Raw genomic sequence first — 23936 nt, 5'->3', positions numbered from 1 at the left:
TAAGAGAATCAATATAAATTTTATTTCTATTTAAATAGATTTTGACCCGGAATATGTTTTATTGTAGACAGTATGTGAATGATCGGAGACAAACGGGTCAAAAAACCTTCTAAGTGCCAAAACCTTTAATATTATGATAATACAGTCCAGATTACTAATTTCATATGGGTTTGCAATAAAACACTGAAATATTCTACTGGTCCCTTGATTGAATCAGGTTAAGAAACACCGATCTAGAGATGAAAATGTTCCAATTTTATTATTAAAATCAATGCTCAAGAAGTACTTGTGTGAAATTGCAAAACCCACAAGCAAAGAAATTTTACATAATTTTTGAGAAACTTACCTCATTATTGACTACAGTATTCTTGAGAGGAAAATTTATACGTTCACAGTTGGATTTGTTTTTCTTAATGGTTGAACCATGCACTTTATAATGAACAACACAAGTACCTGATACATCTAGCTGAAAATATGCAATATTTAAGTAAACAGTATAGTATTGATTATAAAGTACATAATTTGATAAATACAAATGTAAGAAATTTCATAGAATGAACTTTTACTTCGAGTTAAAAAATAGCCAATATTTAGGTATAGAGAAGATCATTTAACTGATATAAGTATAAAAAGCTTAATATTTTTTTTCAAAAATTAGGAAGATTCAAAGAATGCTTCATTAAAAAATGCATTTATACTATAAAACTTCCTAATTATCCATACATTAAAAAAATTATTTGTAACAGCTTTTAGCGTATATACTCAAAAATGTCAACTAAAGTATTTGAAAAACGAGTTGTTAGTGTTATTACTAATGCTACTTGCTAATCAGTAAGTCAGTTTGAAAACAAGCAAATTTTTACGACAGAGGCTGTGTTTCATGTCTTTTCAGTGGCGCCATCTATAGCCAGGAATAGGATTTCAGCCATACACATATCACAGCCCATTTTACAGGGAGGACCCAATCAACCCCATTCATTCATCCACAGATCATAATTTTGACCTGAACCTGAGACTCCAAATCAGTACCCTAAGAGATATTGATTTGTTATGGGAGCTTGGAGGACTTTGTGACCCCGAGAGATTTAAAGTGCGCGACTCACTGTTTCAATACAGTGTAGTTATATATATATCGGATTTTGTATAACTGAAAGCTGATCCTCCTGGCTGTGGAGGTTATCCCTGGCTTTCGGGCCGGGATAATCTGGTTGGTAGATCGCCGAGCTTAAGTTCAAGAGGTCATAGTTTCAGCTGGTCATGGTTTCATGGCCAAAGACTCCCAGTGTAGTAAATGGTGATTGGTATATGTTAAATCTGTTGGGTCACAAAGTCCTTCGAATTCTCTTTAAAAATCTATATTTCTAGGGTTACTGAATCGGAGATTGATCGTTTTCTGGTTCAAGTCAGAATTAGAATTTGTAGATGAATAAAATGAAGTATGAATGAGCCCACCTTCTTAACAGGGCTGTGACATGGGTGTGGCTGAAGTTGTATTCTTAGCCATAGAGAGAAACAACCAAGAAAGATAGATAGAAACAACAACACAACTAAACATTTTGAAAACAAAACTTGATCTTTTTGTAAAGAATCTACAAGTTTTATTTTACTGTGACATATTTTTTTAAAAAAAATTACACAAAAACTGTATAACAAAACACATAATTTTCGGAGAATTTTATGTTTAACGTTTCATTTGAATTAGTAAGTTTTTTTTTATATTTTGTAAAAGATTTAAATTCAAAAGGAATGATTAAGTAGTATGCAAAAATAAAAATAAAGATGTTAAATAAAATAATAATATTTTACTTAAAATTCTGTCAATTGATTAGGGAATTAGCAAATTAAAAAAATAGAACCAACCTCTTTCACTGGAGTATTTGATACTTTTATCTGAAACAAACTTGCTAGGCCCTTTTTAATATTTATCATTGACGGAGAATCTGGCAATACATAAACCTTTTTCACTATTCCATCATTCCAATGAATGTAAATCGGTGGATAGGATAAATTGTCCAATTTAGACCAATGTCTATTGATACCATCATTTGAATGCATGGTTGAAGATACGTGCAAAGTAGGTTTCAATAACTAGAATGTAAATGTTAAAACATAAATTATTTGTTATTGACAACAAAAAAAGGTATGATTAAATAAAGGTAAGATTAAATGTATCACAGCAAAATACAAATAAAAATAATAATAACTTTAAAAAAATGTGTTAGGAGGTCACAATGGCTAACTACTCATCTTTTCCTTTTGAGATGTAGCAAATTTAACTGTTAACCAAGCTTAGAGCAAAAAGGTAATAAGTTACAGCAATTTTTTTTCCAATTCTAAATAAATACCAATTTTGAAAAATGCTTGTCCCTTTTATCCAAAGAAACAATAAGAACTCAAAATTTACAAGAGGTCTGACATCAAGCACATGAGGTAGCAAGTCAACTGAAAACCTGATTTTTCATCTCCGTTTCTCCTAGCCTGTCATCAGGCAAGCATTACCAGGCAAAGACAACTTCAAGTTAGGCTGCAATTCAGACGCGTGGTGATTGGTTGTTTGGATTGGAAAAAATATGTATAATCTCTTTATCAGCTGACACGATTATATCCGAAAAAAGGAGTGCTTTCTAATATTGTATCAAATATAGCCAAAGCAAAATTATATCAATACAATAGTGTGAAGAGCACTCAAAAAAATTTATGAAACAAAATAGAACACATTAAGATATAAAATATTTATTAAAATAAGACTTATTAATTTTCATTTTTCTCTTTTTATCATTTTTGTATTTACATATATATGTATTGTGCTATATATATTAGTGATATATTAATTAGCAATTAATTTATTAAAAATTATACATTCAGATAATTCAGTTTTCTATAAAAAAATCATAAATAAAAAAATCCTTCAATATTATTTTTCTATTCTTACAATTTGAAGCAACAATAGAAATTTTAATAAATCATTTTTCTACAAAATTTTTCGTTTACAATTTTACTAAATCATTTACAAACCTCTAATTTTAAAAGCTTTTCCTTTGGATTTTCTGGGCTTTGCCAAATAGGTGAAAGAATAAACTCTGAAGAAACTCGATAACCCACATTTCTACCAAGAGACTGAGTTCGACTTGTAATGTTCGCATCTTCATTCAGTAGGATTGTGAATTGATAACTGTACTTATAGGATACACCAGTCTCATAAAGCAAAGAGTGGCCAACTAAATTAAAAATCAATAATTAATTCAAAAGAAAAAATTATTAAAAACATACAATAAACTATAAGAAAATATTCATAATAGGTTATCTTTTAATATAAAATAAATTGCCAACTAAAATCGTAAGCAAATAAATATCTGAAATTTTAGGCATTTTAAATGAATATGTAAAAATATGTAACATTTTATTTAAATGAAATTTATCAGGTTTATCTGGTAGTTTTAATTATGGCAGTTAAGCACTGGTTAAACATTTTTTTTCTTCTTTTCTTTACGAATTGCAATTCATAGAACAGTTATGAAACAGAGCCTACTTTAATCTTCTAATATCAAATGACAATATTGTGCACCAATAATGTAACAAGCATCTTTTAAGATTTTAATCCAAACTGAAAACTCAACCGTTGTTTATTGCAAGTGAAAGTTAAAATTAAAGCACATATGTTTAGCTTGTACTCAAAACTACAGAAGAATAATATTAAGAATGCCTTACATTTTATTATTTAACCCTTAGAGGGGCAGAAAATTTAATCAAAAAAAGCCAAGAGAATTGCGATCATCATATGTATATCACCAATAAAGTGATTTCTAAGTTTGAAGTTATCTTTATTAAAATTTTTTAAACAAGAAGTGGTTTATTAAGCATCATTGTTTAAGAAAAACATAACTATCACAATTTTAATGGTTTATATTATTGTCAAAAGTGGGACATGTTTTATCCCACTCCCCTTGAAATGTTTAATGAAACAGAGAGCTTTGAAAATTAAATATTCTGAAAGCTGAGATAAATTCACTGAATGAGCATGACTTAAATAGAACATTATTTACAGATTTTTCTTATTAAGATTTCACTCTAAATTTTAATTAGCAACTGCAATCAACCAATTCTAATACCTTTAAAATAAAGGTAAAAAAATCTTCAGCGTTAGTTTTACTAAAAACAAAACAATAGATACAATTATAATTAAACTTTATAATCAATGCATGTTATTTATATTTACCAAGAATTTGCTTATAAAAATATTTTTAAGCATTTATTATTAAACTTTATAATCAATGCATGTTACTTATATTTATCATGAAATTGCTTATAAAAATAGTTTTAAACATTTATTAAACAATATTTTCAAGAATTGGACAATTATAAATATTTACATGATTTGAATGAAATCATGATATAATTTCCTTTTGTCACACTATCAAATAATTATTTTTAGTTGTAAATTAAAATATAGTTAAAAAACACTTTCTTGTAAATAATGGTAAAAATGCTCATGATAATTTTTTTTAACTCCAACAATAAAAGATTGCAAGCTAATAAAAAAGTGGCTTATAATATAAATAAAAAATGTCTTATTAGATAAAAAAAATAAAAAAAAGTTAAAATAAATTTTTCCTTTTACATAAACAGATGACTTTGATACCAGAAATTAAAACTTTTTTAAAAAATTGCTTTTAAAAATTAATATAAATAACTATGCCAATTATAATTTAATTTTCAAGCAGAAAAAAAGAAGGAAACAGTGATGAAGGTGATAAACTAATTTATTATCAAATAAAGATGCATAAAATTTTACAGTAATCCAACAATGAAGTTCAAATAAGTGACAAAAAACAGAAAATATTTTGGTAACAGCATCACAAATGTAACAGGCACATTATAATCTTAAGGCTAATGTCATAAGATTTTGTAAATATTAAAGTAAGAAGACTGTTCATAAGAATTAATACAGTAACAAAAAAATTTAGAAAATTGCTTATACTTATGAAATATAGGGTAGTTAACTTATCGAACTTCTATAGACCCAATTTTTAATAGTTTCAGAGAATTTTAAAATCTGGGGCAATGCTGGATCCAATGTTAAGTAATTTCGTAACAGAGAGATTTTTTTATATCCATACATATTTGAAACATTTTGTCTTCTAAACACCAAATTCCATCAATAAATACTTTTAAAAGGATAATTAATATAAATAAATCAATTTGATGTTTTGAAATGTTTAAAACACGACAGAAGTTTCTATGTTTGCTGCTTTGAACAGCTTGGAAAAATTTCTGGAAAAAATAACAAACTTTTTTTCAAAAATTTAAAACTCTTTTTTTAATGCTTTTTAATTATTAATTAAAATTTTCATTACTCATTGTCATTAATTATTATTATAAAACTAATCATAAGAGAATGTGGTTCACAAAAGATAACAAATACAAAAATGATAATTTTAAAGTAGGATGATGGACAATTCCACACACAACAACAAAGATTAACATTATTCATAATTCCCTCAATTCATAAAAGCATGAATTAGATAAAGTGAGTCATATTTTAAAAATTAGTTGAATTAATTTGCAGTACATTTTTAACAGATTCTAAAAATGCATTTTATTTAAAATTGTTCAGTTCTAGTTTTCGAAAAAAATGTTTAATAATTCATAAAATAGTGAGCACAAATATTAATCAGTTTCAGTTAAGGGTGCACAACCTGCGACCTATCGACTATTGATGTTCGGTCCGTGGGTGTTTCTGAACACAATGAAGAAGAAAAAAAATTTTGAAAAATAAAAAATAGGAAAAATTTTGAATTGCACATTTGAGTCATGTTGTTGCGATTACTTTTTCAACAGTTTTTGTAACGAAACATGATTTTTAAAATCCCAATATTTTGATACCCAAATTTTGAATAAGTAATCAATTTCTGACTTCAATAAATTTTTCATCATAAATCCACTTCATATTAATTATCATAATACTAACCATTTTTAAATAGTGTTTTTTAGACAAATATATACATACGGACTTCCACATGGCTTTTAAAATCCCTAAACACTCATTATCACTTTTTGACATCCTTCATTTGTGACGATTTTATAGTAAATCAAAATGATTTTTTAACGGCAATTATTGCTTTGCTTTTCGACGATTTCGAAAATACTGTATTTTTAGTATGATATTATGACAGATAGTTTCAAATCATCCATTTAGTAATCACTTTTTGACAAGCTTTTCTTATTTTGTTGATTTCATTACAAATCCTCGTTATTTTTCAATTATTTTATCGGCAGTTATTGCAATGTATTTATTCCCTTATGGTTTAAAAAGTCCGAAGATTTTTTTTTACTCTTTCATTCTGTAAACATCAGTTTTTTTTGTTGTTAGAATTTATACTTTATATTTCTTTTCTTTAATATATATACATAAAGAAAATAAGTTTTTTTTTTTAAAGTATCAGTTTTTTCATTTTTTGAATGAATTCTAATAACTGAAAAATTTTCACTAAATATGTTACTATGTGTTTACTGGCAAAAAAAATAAGTGCTTTGAGCACAAATATTTATATAAAAATTCTCATATTGCCGCCAACATGACAAAACATGTGAGAGGTTCTATGTTAGTCAACCGGCCGTGCAAATAGCCCTTCCCTCAGAAAGGTTGTGCTCCCTTAAGTTGACAGGTTGATACACATCTAACAATTTCTTAAAAATCTTTATGATTTAAATTGAAGATCATATTTACATTCAATTAAAAATATACTTGCATTTCTTAATAAATCATATATAAGTGAAATTTTTATAAGTATATAATGTGCAACTGACTGATATTTATAAAATGTTCATTTACACAGAAAACTTTCTAAATCACAAAAGCTTTAAATTAAACAACGAAGTTAGAAATTGCATAGATAATAATACAAATTAAAAGCAAATTATAAATCTAATTAAATAATGATAAATTAAAATAATTTATTTATCATTAAGAAAAACATTGTCTTGTTATGACAACAAAAAAATTAATATTTCTCACATTTAGATAGCTAATGATAACAAAAATTGTCATAACAAAAGTAATCAAGAAGTAATAATATGTAGTCAAAACAAAAACATACATAAATACGTGAAATACTACTACAAAAAAATATAAGCAGTATATTGTTAATGTTTCAGTATCTCAGAATCTCTATGCCTCAAATTTAATATTAAACAGCACGTTTATAAAATTTTACATTCTTCATAGAACTTTTTGAAGCAAAAGCAATTTTAAAAACATTCCAGTTAAGTTAAAATAATTGAATGAGAATTGAGAATACTTAAATCATAGATCATTTTATTTAAAAGAGCTACTAGTTTGAACATAAATCTTCATGAAAAAGCTTCATGAATACTCAATGAATACTTCATGAAGTACTCAAATTTATTTAAAAGAAAACTTGCAAATTTCGAAAACTGAGGACCTTATGATTGTGATTTTTTAGAATGTCTTCTACATACTTTATGTCAGAGAACCTATTTTATTCACTTCTTGTACAAGTATATTTTCATTACTATGATCAATATTGATAATTTTCAGTTTGAAGAAAAAAAACAAGTCCATTTAATTTGACATAAAATACAAATATTTTTCTTTTTTTTTTTTTTGCATTTAGAATTTTCTCTACTGAGTATTTAAACTATTTAAGAAAATGCAATAAAAATTGAGGTTTGAAAGAATTAGTAGAAATAACTTGTGAAGTAGATACACTTTAAATAAAAATACCAAACAAATGCATTTTAATATTCTTTTTCTTACTTTTTTTCTAACTGTTAATAACAATTAATAAGTTGTCCTTATTTTTTAATTATATCCTCCACTATATTTTTAACAAATTTTAACATTTTGTTAAAACACACTTGATTATAACTCAAGCAATATAAAATTTGATTATAAGTCAAGGAACTTAATTTTTTATACTCATGTACTGATAACAAGAAACAACTAAAGTGCACATAAATAGTAATGAAGTCTCTTATCAGCATAATTAATACCATAATAACTGATACTGATAAAATAAATAGAATGAAATTACAGGAGATATTTCCGTATTGGTACCTGTTCTCATGAACTACGATCGCCAAGGCGCAAAAGGGATATTTATCTCACAAAATAAATTTTTTTTAAAAATACAAGCAACTTTGGTTCATAGGAAATATTTATAAATCTGGATCTGTCGCACCAACTACAATTGCCAAAGCAGTAAATTGATTTTATACCTGCACATTACAAAAAAAACAGGAAAAGATTTGCTCGTGGGGACTAGGAGACGTACACAGTGAGTTGGTCCCCTTTTGTGATGTTTTATTTTTTTTAGTTTCTCGAGGCTCAAGACTGGAAGTTGCCAAGACTTGATCATTATTGTACCACAGATCACAATGGGGCATCTTATAGACCTATAACCTTTGAAGCTGGTACCCTTCAATGATTTTTTTTAAGTTACTCAATAGCCATTGTCCTGAAAAAACGCTAAAACGTGACTATTGGCATAGATACTGATACGGAAATCTTCCCAATTGACAGCATATAGATCTTCTAACAAAAACCCTTCGGAAACTCTAAAAAGCCAAATTGTCGCAAATCCATCATTCAAGGAGAGAATCCTGATCAGATTGATTAATGATTTTCTGTCTTTGACGTGCCATGCTCACCCTTATAACTTCCTGTTCATGATATCGACATAACTTTAGCATCGAAAGCACGGCCAAGAGCACCCAACACACCCAGGAGCTCCACACACCAAACTGAACCGTTCCGATTTGTATAAAAAATCCTTTGGTCTGAACATTATCAGCTTTACTGATTTCCATTATTGAAGCATCATCACATGATCGGAATCTTTGAGTCACAGCATCACACCAAGTTTTAAATCCGAGAGTAACCATTATAGATGCAGCAAACACCATAATAGAGATGCAGACTGTCATAATGCATTCCAAAAAAGCAGCCAGGAAGGAACTGTCCCGTTCCTTTTTGAGTAACGTAAACATACGAATAGCTTGAAATGTAGATACCATGACTAATAGAGAGCTGATGAAAGCGATGTAAATGCAATATGCTTTGGAAGCCCATTCCGCATTGAAATTACCATCATCGCCGAAACTACCAGTGGTAAATAATAAACAATGTCCTTTGAAACATTCTAGATTCATCGCAAGAGGAATAATTACACTTAGTGATAACATAAGTGCGACGACATAGCCAGTAGCTTGAGACAAAAGTAATATGTTGTTTACCGCCATGGTAGACGAAACTGGAATCAGTTGCTAACTAAATAAGAAATAATGTTACTCTAAATGAAGATTATAAATTACTCAGTAAGGTAAAAGAATAAAATCCCGTAGAATTACATGTTGCACACCACACATGACAGGAAGGAAAATAAACAAATATCATATAAATTACGATTAATTCATGCGCGGTTGCGATAGTGATTACGATATAATTAACGTCAGCAAGTAGCGATACGATATGTTTATTTATAAATGATGTAATGCTGCCATCTAATGAGTCAGTGTGGAAATAAAGACTGGCATGAGTTTTCCTTCTTTTTTTTTTCTTCGTTTATTTTGCATAAAATATTTAATGAAAAAATATTTATTAATCTTTAAATAAGATTAATTTTTACATTAAGCATTTGGAAGGTTTTAAATCAATGCATCATTCTTTTCAAACTTTGAATTTTTTTTTAGAGAGGTAAATATTTACTAATTCTACTTTAAGAGTTCTTCGAAATAAACAAAATTTTGATAAATATGAATTACGCTTGAAAAAGGAAATATTATTTATTAATTCAGTTTTCGTCAAAATATGCGATAGAAAAAGAATTTTAAAAAAGTGAAAGTCGTAATCATTTAAAAAAAAGTTATAATTCTGTTTAGAAATATATTTACTAAAACTAAATTTATTTCCAATAGGCATTTAAAATTAACAAATAAATAAAAAATATTTATTAAGGAAAATATCAATTTATGACCAAAAGAGAAAATACCACTATGGAGTTTTAAACAACGATGGAACTAAACCGTTTGGCGTGTATTGTTTGTTCAAAGGTAAAGATTCAAAAATGAATTTAAGAAATATAAATGCATATATTTAGAAATTTAAATCTTTAATGTATTTAAGCCTTGAAAAATGATTTATTTTTACTTTCTAAATAAATATTTTTATTGTATTGAACCTGTCGGTTTCTGGTACACGATACAAATTTTAATTGATACTCGGCCGGTTCCGAGTAATCGATAAAATTTAGATTTATTATTAGGTTGGTTCCAGGAATCTGGTCAAATGTTATAATATTTATGCAAAATGACATAAAAAATGTCATATAATTCTCTATTGGTCAAAAATTTTAAATAATTAAATTAAAACATTTATAAATAAGAACATATGTTTTCACATTTAGATTTTTTTTAAAGTAAATTTTAAAAAAAAGTTTCTAAAATAAATTTGAGATGACAGTTCGGATGTAGAATGATTAGAGCAAAACTTTGCTATGGAATGTAGGAACCTGCTAAAAGTGGCCTTCATAATAAATTAATTCCTCATTTTATTCACTTATTCATTAGCATTAATAACAGGGATTTTAATTTGCATTTAAGGAAAAAGTGCCTTTAAAAAACGTGGTAGCAAGTATGCTTAATAAATGGAAATTTCTTAACTTTGCTACTCATTTTGTTGAAATATACACCTGTATGATTTCAGAACAAAATAGATATTACAAGATATATAATTTTATTCTATGAATCGATTTTGATTGATAGGAATATTCATTTTTTCCAATCGTAAGTGCTAAGAATGCTAGATTAGAATTATCAATCTAAAACATGTTGAAAAAGAGACATGTTCCAAAAATAGGCTATTGACATTTAAACGGTTAATTCTGCTTCTGTTAAACGTAAAATATTAAAAAAAATTTATTAAAAATTTATTAAAAATATATATATATTAAAATGACAGTATATTGAATAAAAACTGTTTTAGCTACACACGTTATTTGCATGCAGTGTGATTTACCTTAGTAACAACACAATACTTCAGCACAATCATATATCATTAAGTGTTTATTACCATTTCAATATTTTGGTGGACTAATAGGAACAATTATGTATATGTTATGTATAATAAGGGCTATGTTTTGTATAAAAATGTTATACATAAAATTGTGTTATGTATTATAATGGTACTTTTACGTAAGAGGAGCCACCGATAAAGCTAGGGGAGGGGTGAATCTGATCACAAAAATACTGCTATCGTAATTTTTTATTGTACTTCCTTTATTTTAAGGAATCTTTATAATACATTATAATGTATTTCGATAAATGAATATAGTTGCATTAGATAGCTGTTTCTTGCATTATTGTTATTTATTTTTAATGTGTTTTAATAATTACATGAAACTAACTAACAAATTTAACATGAAATTAATGCATCATCATCTCAATTGGAATAAAAATTAAACTTTAATTATTTGAAATCAAAGAGATTAGGTAAGATCATACTTTTTTTTAGGTGTGAACTTTGGCTAGAATTCGAAATAACGACTTAGAATTTTGACTCCGTATTTTCAGTGGTGTCCCCGACGTAAGAGTACCGCAGTAAGTTGTTATTGAAAGTGTATATAAAAGTTAGCAATTCATACCTGGTGCAGGAAGAGATTTCGACAAGCCTGTGCAAAGAAAGAGAAAAATTAGAAGAGTTATAATGTAAGTAAGACCAACACCAATATAGACGGATCTAAGCTTTTCACAGCTCAAGAAAAAAATAGGAATTTCTGTCCGAGGATAATGCATGCAAGGCTGCTAACTTCCGGAAAAGCAATTTACTAGCAATTACTTTTCATTCTTACTTACTCTCCTTAAAATATAAATAGAGTTAACTATCCATATCTACCACGATTAAAAACTAATATATATATATATATATATATATATATATATATATATATATATATATATATATATATATATATATATATATATATATATATATATATATATATATATATATATATACTGCTTTAGGGGTATAAAAAAACAATATTTAATCATGGTAGTCACAAATGCTTTATTCTTCACTAATAGGCCTGAAGGCTAGATGGAAAAGATAAAAATAACTGGTAGTCAAACTATTTCATCGATTTTTAGTTATTAACACGTTGAGCACCGCGTCAACCACCGGGGGCTGACACTGAAATTACATTTAGGCAGCGTCAACCACCGGTGGCTGACACTGAAATTACATTTAGGCTGCGTCTGCCACCTCTTGCTGTCACTGACCTTTCACATAGGCCGCGAAAAACAGCTGGCTCACAGCGTATAACATGATATAGAACAATAAAATTTACAGTCTTTTATGGTATTGCAGAAAATTTATTTAAAATTTACGTAATTATTTTGATTCTTGGTTTAATAAATTCAATTTTGTAGATTTTTATCCACCACTATTTTTAAATAATTCGTAGGCTTATATAATTCACCACTTTCATCATATATGTTATGATAAACCTTCTAAGAAAATAGCAAAATCCGTCTAATATTTGCAAATTTAGTTTGTAGTTATTTACCGTGGCCAGATGGGCAAGTCATGCAAATTAACGTGGCGTTCAACGTGTTAACTATTCAGTAGAAACTCTGAACTATTCAGTAGTTTAACGTGTTAACTATTCAGTAAAAACTCAATTTTTTTATTTATAATCTCTTTAATTTACCAATCGTAACTACCACTATGATTTTCAATTTAAATAAATTATTCATATTTAACTCTTAAAGATTCTGCGTTAAATAATAAATTGAAAAGGAGAGCATTTTTAAAAAAAATTGCTAATCTGTTTACCTGTTTCAAAAAAAATTTTGAATTTTATTTGTCACCTTTTCAGTTTTTTTGTCCCCCATTGCAACTCTGAAATTAAGAAGAGTGTACTAAATCATATTCCTCCAACATTTGAGTGTCATGCCAAATATATCAGCCGAAATTTCAAATAATCTCTTATAAAACCTTTCAAATAATCTCTTATAAACCTTCAGAACATAATTGATTCTAAATCTGGTGTTAAATGTATGTTTTTAAAATGTTTATACGTTAGTCATGAATAATATTATTTTAATTAAAATTTATTGAAACATTGATGTATTACATATATTTACTACTATAAAATTTTTTTTTTGAAAATGCGGAAATTCTGTAGTAGTTGGAGGATATACAAGACATTAATTGTCACTACCAACTCATGTTACATTTATTTTAAACATTTGCCAGTTGATACAAAAGAGAAAGACTAGCAGTTAAACTTTTTCAAACATACTTTTTCACAATGAGTAAACTTTGTGGATTAAATTATCTACACGGCTGCCAACTTTCTACGCTTTATGTTAAAATTTATTCTAAAGGTACCTAATTTATGTTTTAATGTAATATTTTTCATTCATTTGAACTGATCTTACACACCACGACATATAAATGATTTTAAAGTTCATATGCAACGCCACTTAGTTCCAGCTCTATCGTGATAAGGCTTTTAAAATGGCAAATTATGAAAAATTCTGAAAGCTTTGGTTTTTAAATGTCTACCGCTCCATTAAATATTTTGCAAATCGCGTAGTAGATGGCAGATGTGTATCTATACTTAATCGGAAAATTTCTCACGAATAAATACGCGTTATAACTGTTGGTAATTCATTATAGTTAAGGATATTTCAGTTATCTCTAATGCATGTTAAAATGAAATTGCTTTATTACCAGTTTTACCTTTCCACCGGCAAAGTTACAGCTTGTTTTTAGTGGATTTCTTAAGTTTAGTGTGATATAAAATAGTAATAGCAGATAAATATGCTACCACTTTTATGGGGGCTATAACAAAATTCTGCTTTGAAATTAATTCGGCAAAAAGAGATTTAAACACTTTCAATCACGAAAAGTTTCGGACTTCCAAAAAATTTGGTTAATGAGCCTTGCTAGATCCGTCCATAAACATCAAAGCAAAAGTGTTATTAAAAAAATAATTGATCAGCTTTATGAGAGCAATTGCATTTTAACCCTTTGTACTCTGATGTCGCCTCTGAGGCTTCATCAACAGTCACCACTCTAAAATAAAAAATTTTATACGTTAACAATTAGAAACATCATTAGTTTAAGAATTTTAAAAATTGCATAAAAATACAACATTTTGTTGTTTTAATTGATTTAAAGGTTACATTTGTTCAAATAGTGTTTAGTAGTACTCGGAGTGCAAAGGGTTAATTTTTAGTAGGGTGTCTACGTTGACGATCAACTCCTAAAAAGCAAAAATCTAAAATAATTTAAAATACTCGTGGTGCATAGGATCAAAAGTCTGGGTTTATTATTTAAAATAGAAGTTTTGCGCCATGTCCAGCTTCTTAATCGGGAATTTTAAGAATTTATGGAAATATATATAATTTATGGAAAGCTACTTCATTGCAGTTATCTCGTAGTGACACTTATAAAAAGTGGGGCGTAATTATCCTTATTCAACAATAATTCGAGTAAATTTTTAATATTTTTATATTATTATCGTTATTAAAATGGTTTGAAGAAATTAATGCAATATAGAACACACAAAAATAATTTTATTTATATGTACGGAAATGCCAACTTGCTCCGGACAGCGAATAAAAACTTTCAATTGGTAGTTTATTAATTGTGTTTCTTGATCTAATAAGTTCTATTGAGTAGATCTTTATCCGCCGCTATTTCTAAACAATTCGTAGGCTTATATAATTCACCACCATTTACAGATTTGTCATGGTAAACCTTTTGAAAAACTAGAAAAATCTGTTGAATATTTGCAAATTTAATTGGTAGTTATTTACCGTTTAGCCAGGCGGGCAAGCCGTGTAAAATTAGTGTGACATTCAACGTGTTAATCCAACGCCTCCTATTGTCAAATGTTGTTAATACAATTCTAATGGAACACAAATAGTTCTTTCATATTCATTTTATTTACAGTATTTACAATGAGATTATTTCTGGATTAATATAGTTCATCTTTTAAGCATAACAACTCTTTAGCTACACAGCCATTGCAACAACAACTTATTACAAGGACAACAATCAATCAATAATGGTACTGTTGCCAACACCAACTTATAATGTACAGAATTATCATGACATCCCCCTTTTTACGTTATACAATTATACAACATAATCATTTAAATAAGATGGTGACTTACGAACACGATTACTTTTTCTTTGCACATTACTATTTGATATATGACAATTCTGTGAGATTTGAGAATTTGAAGAACTGTTTAAATCAGCTTGGGAATTGCTAATTATATCATCATCATTAGGATCTATTTCAATTTTAAACTTTGTATTTGACTGTCTTATGTGTTTTCTGTTACGCCTGAAAACTCTACCAGAACTATTTCTAACATAATATGAACGAGGATAGAATTTATCCTTTGAAATTACTTCAGCTGGTTCCCAAGTCTTGTTTTTGAAATTTAGTATTCTAACATTTTCCTTTGGCTGAAGCTCTGATAGTGTATGAGCAGTTTTGTCGTAGTGAGATTTTTGAATCTTTTGCCTTACAATTAACTTTTCTTTAATGTTATTAAACAATTTAGCATTTAACAGCTTGTTAGATATTGGTAGTTTAGTTTTTAATCTGCGATTAAACATCATTTGAGCAGGAGAAAGATCAAGGCCTGAAATTGGGGTATTTCTATACTCCATTAATCCTACAAAATAATCTTTCCTATCTTCCCTTGCCTTTCTCATAATGCATTTTACAATTCCTACTCCTCTCTCAACCATTCCATTACTTGGGGAAAAGTGGGGACTAATAAATGAATAGTTAAAATCCCAATCATTTGCAAATTTCTTGTAAACATAACTATTAAATGGAACATTATCTGAGATAACAGTATTGGGAACACCAAACCTAGAAAAAATAGATTTAAGTTTAATAATTACCTCATCTGCTGATTTATTTACAATTTCACTAACTTCAATCCATTTTGAATAATAGTCCATTACAATCAGATAACTTAGATTACCAAAATCCATTATGTCTACTCCTACTTTTTCAAAAGGTCTATTTGGAACTGTGTGGGGCATTAAGGGCTCTTTACTATTAGCTCTTTTAAATTTTTCACAAATTTCACACTGTGCTACTAATTTCTCTATATCAGAATTTATCCCAGGCCAATACATTATATCCCTAGCTCTTTTCTTACACTTTTCTATCCCAAAATGAGCTTCATGAATTAATTGCAACATATCTTTTCGTAAATTTACAGGAACAATTACTTTTTCATTAATAAATAATATACCATCATTAATATGAAGATCATTTTTAACTTTGTAATATGTCTTTGCACTGTTATCTACATTTTTGTAAGAGTTGGGCCAGCCCTCTTTGATATATCTCTGAACTATTTGTAATTCTGAATCTAAAGCAGTTTCATTTTTAAATTGTGCAATTCTCTTTTCACTCATAGGTAGGTATTTTGAAATAGTATGAACAATGTTTAACATTTCGGGATCATCACTAATGGTTTCATTTTCAAGAAATGCACGTGAAAGTGTGTCAGCTAAAAACATTTGCTTACCTGGTACATAGTTTATTTCATAATTATATTTTAACAATTTTAATACCATTCTTTGCATTCTAGAGGATATTTTATGCATAGGTTTTTTTACAATTGCCAATAAAGGCTTATGATCACTTTGTATAATGACTTTATGTCCATATACAAAATTGTGATACTTCTCAAATGAAAAAACTATTGCCAACAACTCTTTTTCAATTTGTGCATAGTTCTTTTCACTAGTTGTTAAGCTGCGGGAGACAAATGACACAGGTTGACCATTTTGGATTAAACATGAACCCAGGCCATCTTTTGAACTATCACACTGTATCACTATTTTTTCATTTGCACTAAAAACCTTTAAAACCGGAGCCTTAGTCAACAATTCCTTAATGTTATTAAATGATTCTTCTTGAGTTCCTCCCCAAATAAATTCTACATTTTCATGAATGACTTCTCTCAATGGGGCAGTTACTTTAGAAACATTCGGTATAAATTTTGATAGAAAATTTATCATGCCTAACAACCGTCGAACTTCAGTTTTTGATTTAGGTGTTGGCATGTTAGTAATTGCCTTAATATGACTAGGATCAGCTTTTACACCCAATTCAGAAATTATTTGGCCTACATACTTTACCTCGGGTACTCTATACTGCAATTTATCAGGATTGAATTTTATATTTAGAGACCTAGCTCTTTCTAGAACTTTAGCCATAATTATGTCATGTGTGGCCTCATCAGATCCCGCGACAATTATGTCATCAAAATAAACCTCGACACCTTCGATATCTCCAAACAACTTTTGATTTCTTTTCTGAAATATTTCAGGGGCAGAGGATATTCCAAAAGGCATTTTATTGAATTTATACCTCCCAAATGGTGTATTGAACGTACAAATTTCAGAACTAGCTTCGTCAAGTGGAACATGCCAGAATCCGTCTTTCAAATCTACAACAGAAAATATCTTTTTACCTTCTAATCTACTGATTATATCATCAGCAGAAGGAATTTGATAATGCTCCCTCTTTATAACCTTATTTAAATCCCTTGGATCTAAGCACAATCTTAAACTCCCATTAGGTTTTTCAACTATTACAAGACTTTGAACCCAATCTGTTGGTTTGTTTACTTTTGACACAATCCCTTCTTTTTCTAACTTTTCAAGTGTGTCTCTTAGTATAGGCTGCAATGCCTGAGGAACACGCCTTGGAGGGTGAATTACTGGTATTGCATTTTCTTTTAATGTTATGTGATAAGGTTCATCAGGAAATTCACCTGTACCAGTAAATATATCTTTGTAACGATTGATCAGCTCATTTTTATTTATGCTTATACATTTTACAGAATCAATTCTTTCAATTAATTTTAACCTAGAGCATGCATTTAATCCTAATATTGGTTTAGACTTAACATCAACAATGCAGAATTGTAAAGGAACATTTTTAAGTTTGTCAGTTGAGCAATTAATAACAATAGTACCTTCTGGCTTCAATTTAAAATTACCATATGCTGTTAATGATAAATTAGTTTCACTAAGTTTTGGTCTAACATTAACACTATTTAAAACATACATAGGTAAAATATTAACTTCTGCACCCGTATCAAGTTTAAAATCAACATTAAAATACTTATTGTTTACATACAATGTTATACTTTTCAACCATGTCTCACTTACCTTTTCTGTGTTTTTACCCACAGAATTAGCATAAATTTTCAGTTCATTAAGTTCACTAATGTGTTTTACATGAACAACAGGGTCTTTTGAACATATTTGTACACTTAGATTCTTTTCTGGAGGTACTGTAATCACAGAATCAACGAATACACTTAATTCGTTTTCAGGAACCTTCATTTCATGCACATACTTTGAATTCTGGTGGCACCTAGCTGCAAAATGATTCTTCGTTTTACACTTGGCACAAATTTTTCCATAGGCTGGACACTCGCGAGGTTTGTGTTTTCTTCCGCACTTCTTGCAATCATACTCTTGTCCAGACTGTTTCAACTGATTATGCTTGCGATGTTTCTTTACACTATTAACAGACACTGTGCTTTCGTCTTTCATGTTTCGGAGTTGTTCTCTACTACTCTCAGCTGCACGAACGATTTCAATCGCTTTTTCTAGTCCCAGACCAGATTCTCGAAGCAGGCGTTCTTTCAAACCACTGTCCCTAATTCCTAGGACGATGCGGTCACGAATTAGTCCATTTTCTTGATCGGCAAATTCACAGGTTGAAGCTAAAGTTTTAAGTTGAGTCACGTAGCATTCTATTGTTTGTCCCTCCTGCTGGACGCACGAAAAAAATTTATAACGTTCATAAACGACATTCTGCCGTGGTGAACAATAATCCTCAAACTTCTTTAGGACATCTGGATACCTTTCTTTGCTTTCAGGAGACTCAAATTTGAAAGTGTTGAATATTTCAAGTCCTTCACTTCCCAGTAAATTCAGCAGGATTGCGATTTTTATTTTATCTGCGCGTTCATCTTTTTCTGTGGCAAGCAGATAATTTTCCAGCTCTTGTTTCCATTTTCTCCATTTCTCTTTAACATTTCCACTGGAGAACTTCAATGGAGCAGGTGGTCGGAACGCATCCATGGCAAATCGAAAAAACGTGGATTAGACTCGATGGAAATCTGATTTCATCAATTTCCTTTCTGACACCATGTCAAATGTTGTTAATACAATTCTAATGGAACACAAATAGTTCTTTCATATTCATTTTATTTATAGTATTTACAATGAGATTATTTCTGGATTAATATAGTTCATCTTTTAAGCATAACAACTCTTTAGCTACACAGCCATTGCAACAACAACTTATTACAAAGACAACAATCAATCAATAATGGTACTGTTGCCAACACCAACTTATAATGTACAGAATTATCATGACACCTATAACTGAAAGCCTCCACACGGTTTTTTGTAGGTAGTTCGATCAGACCACTGTGATGGTAAACCAATTAGTAAAAACACCATTTAATATGAAATCTATTTAAAATTAGAAAGTGGTAGAAAATATATGTCTATAAATAAATTTGTTTAATTTATGAATATAATTGGTTTGTTTTATTTACTTGTCAACCACTACAGATTCAATTCTGAAATATATATGATAAATTTCTCTCAAGTACTTTTAAAACAGAATTTGGGTTCATGCGCACAAGTGGTTCACTTTTTAAATTATCTGCGCAGACTACTTATAAGAAACCGTGTGGAGGTTTTCTGATGTAGGACGTGATGGTTAATCAAGCAATTTAAGCTGTTTCCATTTTTTTCAAACTCTTCGCACTCCGTTGCCACCTCTGAGGTGCCACCAACACAACATAGTGGTGACCACTCTAAAATTAAATAAAATTTATACTTAAATAATAACTAACCACATATTCTTATGAATATTGAAAGACAAACTTTAGATTTTTCAATGCTTGTTAAAATGACAGCTTTCTGATTCAAATTGGAAATTTATTTTTTCCTATACTCTATTGCCATTTTTGGACCTTTAGTTGTGGAACGCAGTTGTTATTTTTCAACTTCTCTTAATTTTTCTCATTCAAAATGGAGGGTTTATTGACTTTTTTTCTAGTCAACTACAGATATAGTTGTCCAGAAACGGTGAATTAATGTATAAAGCTTAGGAATAAAACGTAAAGTGTACTACTGCAAAAGGATGCTTCTTGTGCAACCTTATTGCAATGAAGCAAGAATATTGACCTACCTCTTGAAAGATAAATGCTGCAAAAATGAAGTTTCTGAGTACAAGATTTAATTATATCTATCCAAATACGTGTAAAATAATCATCGACTGAAATAATTAAGTATTATTTACGCCAAAAGGAGAAAAATATGCCAACTAGTTAATAATTATTAATCAGTTATCGATTTTAGAAAGTCAGAAATACGAAAAATGTTAATAAGATATCTGCGTTAGCAAGACAGTTCTTTTATCAGGGGACATAATGCCTGTCAACACACAGGAGCCATTCTGTTGTCAATGGTAATACCAAAAACTGACAGTGCCCCGAGGTCCCGTTATGGATAAACAAATAAGAAAAAGCAATTTGAAAAATTTAAATGTAAAAGCAATGAAAAATTAATGACAAACACAATTTAAAAGTACACAGAGTAAGACTTAATAATAAAACGCCCACATGTAAGAAAAATAAGCAAAGATATAGTTAGAATAACTAAATCAAAATAAAATATAAATTGCCAAATCATTAAGAAAAATTTAGAAATAAATCAAGTGCTGACCCCTTTTGAAAATCTTAAAAAATAAAGCAAAAAACATTCAATGAGTAAAATTTCTAAAAGTGTGCAGCCATCTATATGATTCAGGAACAGAAAATCCTAAATTTCACGGCATAGGCCTATTTATGCGGGCTTCAATATCGGCCGAATTATTTGAACGTCTATATTTATGACAAACACATCAGAAAATATTTTGAATTAAAATATCATAATTACAGTAATTAAAAGGAAAATTATTATTCTCTAATGTAATCTTGAAATTCACGATAGCTGAAAGAAAATCTGTTTTATTATTACATAAATTTAAACCTAATAATTTATCCAATCAAAATATTTTTAAAAATCTTAAAGTATAGGTTGGAATTAAAATGTGTTAAACTAATAAGATTGAACTTAAAATCTCTTCTTTTATCACATAATCTGCTGGAAATTTTTTGGTTATTAAGTTTAATATCAAGATCTAAATAATAAGCGCCATTTTCACCTGAATTAGTCTGTATTAAATTTAGTTCTTTAGAATAAATGTCTTTAATTAAATCAAAATCATTAGAATCAGAAATAATTAAATCATCAATAAACTTAATTTATAAATTATGCTGTAAAAATTTTTGTTCATAAAAATGTAAGGAAATATTAGCAAATGCACTTGAATAACAATTTCCCGTGGAGATACCTTGAATTTATCTGCAAAAACAAATACCATTAAAAAGATAATTTTCAAAAATGTTTATATTACATACATTTATCCAATCTCAGGGCTAAAGAGAATAGAAGGGCTAGTTCACTCCGCTCTTAGAGCTGAAGCTACGATTTCCCTCCTCATGACGTCACTGTGTCCACAGATCTCAGAGATCGCAAGCAAAGACATTATGATAACTTTGCATCTTTCTCTTTGTAAAAATAAGTTAGACATTTTCTGGTTATTGGCTTTCAAACTTTACGTAATTAACACTTTATTTCCGTTCATAAGCATAGTTCAAAAAAACTTTCTTGGCCATTATATTAAAAAAATACCATTTTAAACTTATAAAAATATTTTACTAGTTGGCGAAAATGACACTATAAATACTTTATTTTAGTTTTATTAAAAGTTCTGTTTTAACATTAATTATTAAGAAAAATTAAAGCATATATTGGCACTTTTTTATCTACATATTCTGTTATAACAATAAGTTGAGTTAAATTTAGAATCCCTAATTTTTAAATATGCCGTTAAAAGCAATTTGTTTATACTTAATCATTAGGAAACATCTACCTTAAACGCTAATTACTGAAACAAAATAATAATTTAGGTTCATAATGACATTAGAAATTTTACAATTGTTTATAGATATTTAAATTTACGATGATATAATTTATAGATATTTAAATTTAAGAGAATATAATTTTTAAAGAAATTATAAATATTTAGAATAACTACATTAAAAATATGTTATGAAATTAGGAGAATTTCAATTATATACTATATATTTTATTTATACTTTTTATTTACATTTTAATTTTCTTTGACTTAATCTATTTTTTAATTTTTTTCACCTGCCTTTTTTTTTAAAGTAACGAGGCGGTTTCTATTTAGATAATGAATTTTTATAAAAGTTCTTAACGATAGAATAAACGTATTGCTGTTTTATATTAACTGTGTCATTTCGGAATCCATTCTCTACATAATTGTTTATTTACTTTAGGGAACACGTTTTTCCTTTTGTTTTTTTATCAGAATTTTTGCAAGTTGCAATCACGCAAACTGGTATTTCGATAATAATTTTAAATTATTTAAATTCACTGCAAAAACTGAGGAAAGAGTCATTATAGAAAATGACAAATGGCTTAGAATATGCCACAAAAAAATGCTCCAATATTAGTTAGAGCTAGCAAGGCCGAACACTCCGATCTTGAAGTAAAAGTGCGAGCTTTGTGCCAAAGTGACGTCACTAGAGAAAATCGGAGGATTGGCGCGGCGAGAGTTTCTTCAAAGGAGTGAACCAGCCCTTCTATTCTCTTTAGCCCTGATCCAATCTTCCTTATTAATGTTCACATTACTCAAATAATTATCAAAAATTTCTAAACAGATATTCCTTAACTCGTTCATGCCGGGAAAAGTGAAAATACTGGTACGGGAGAAGACAAAATACTGGTAGAAGAACTATTTCAATATTAGATAATATTCGGGATGAGTTAATCTATTCTCAACCATAACAATTCACCGTAAGGAAATTTATCACGGGGAAGAAGCAATTCAATATAAAAATTGCATCCGTTAAAAATAATTGGTAGTTATGGATTTTTATTATTCCCGGAAAAAAACTAAAAAATGAAATTTATTTGTTACCAGTTTTTACTCCGGTGCCCTGCCAAGATGAGACAATCGAGTGTGACCCACCGGTGGGTCACCCCGGTGTGAACGTGTTAAATTATTGTGTGGTATACTCGTAAATAGATTTTCAAAATCACATGTGAGAACAGTATTAATATTATTGTAATTTAAATATTTTATAACGTTTTAGTTGTTATCTAACTATATATAAAAATCCAATGATGGTGTCGCACCAGCCAATGAAATCTAAGGTATCACGTGACAGTAAGAAAGAAGTAGCCAATCCAAGCGAGGATGCAGTTTTAAGCCAATCAGAAAAGAGGACGCATTCGCGTCAAAGCTTTTTGTTGATTTACTTTGAGTGGATTTTTGCTGATTACATCTCATCTTATCTTATCATTCTTATACCTATCCAGTGATTGATATCTTTTAATGTTTACATTTTTGTTGCTTGCTATGATAAAGCTTACTGAGGCTTGCTTACCTTAAAATGGTTAAATTTTAAATCACATTTATTTATTCAACTCATTTCAATCATTTGGAATTTCAGTATAATGTCTGACAGGACAGATCGCGATCGAGAATATTGCAGACAGCGGAGACTGGATCCCACGTTTCGTCAAAATGAACAAGAGCGTCGAAGAATAAATCGACAAAATAATCGAGAGCTTACTAATGCCCGCCAAAGAGAAAATCGAAGTATGGCAGCTAATCGTCTTCGAGAAATAGATGAAAATCAGTATTTGGGAGAATCGTACAATCGTACTTTTGCTCTGCAGCGCATTTATATCCTTA

At 28.9% G+C, this 23936-nt stretch overlaps 2 protein-coding genes across 3 annotated transcripts in view; both read right to left on the bottom strand.

Annotated features, from left to right (window-relative positions):
* Positions 1–23936, bottom strand: part of LOC107440433 (microsomal triglyceride transfer protein large subunit) — a 63422-nt gene that overhangs the window by 30698 nt on the left and 8788 nt on the right. The window contains exons 2-5 of one of the 2 annotated variants that reach the window (XM_043050617.3): positions 11661–11687; positions 3016–3218; positions 1861–2088; positions 347–466 (exon numbers count right to left, since the gene is read on the bottom strand). In XM_043050617.3, coding sequence (XP_042906551.1) covers positions 347–466; positions 1861–2088; positions 3016–3218; positions 11661–11687 — 578 coding nt within the window. The remainder of the gene's footprint in view (positions 1–346; positions 467–1860; positions 2089–3015; positions 3219–11660; positions 11688–23936) is intronic. The other variant, XM_043050618.3, reaches the window with a different exon arrangement.
* Positions 7630–9744, bottom strand: LOC107440422 (transmembrane protein 179). The gene has a single exon (XM_071182118.2). The coding sequence runs from the start codon at positions 9259–9261 to the stop codon at positions 8605–8607; it is 657 nt and encodes a 218-aa protein (XP_071038219.2). The 5' UTR covers positions 9262–9744; the 3' UTR covers positions 7630–8604.

The sequence above is a fragment of the Parasteatoda tepidariorum genome, chromosome 4, assembly GCF_982258835.1.
Source record: "Parasteatoda tepidariorum strain Cologne lab strain chromosome 4, Ptep-v5.0, whole genome shotgun sequence".
Classification (NCBI taxonomy): domain Eukaryota; kingdom Metazoa; phylum Arthropoda; class Arachnida; order Araneae; family Theridiidae; genus Parasteatoda; species Parasteatoda tepidariorum.
This window is presented reverse-complemented; position numbering and strand designations above follow the sequence as displayed.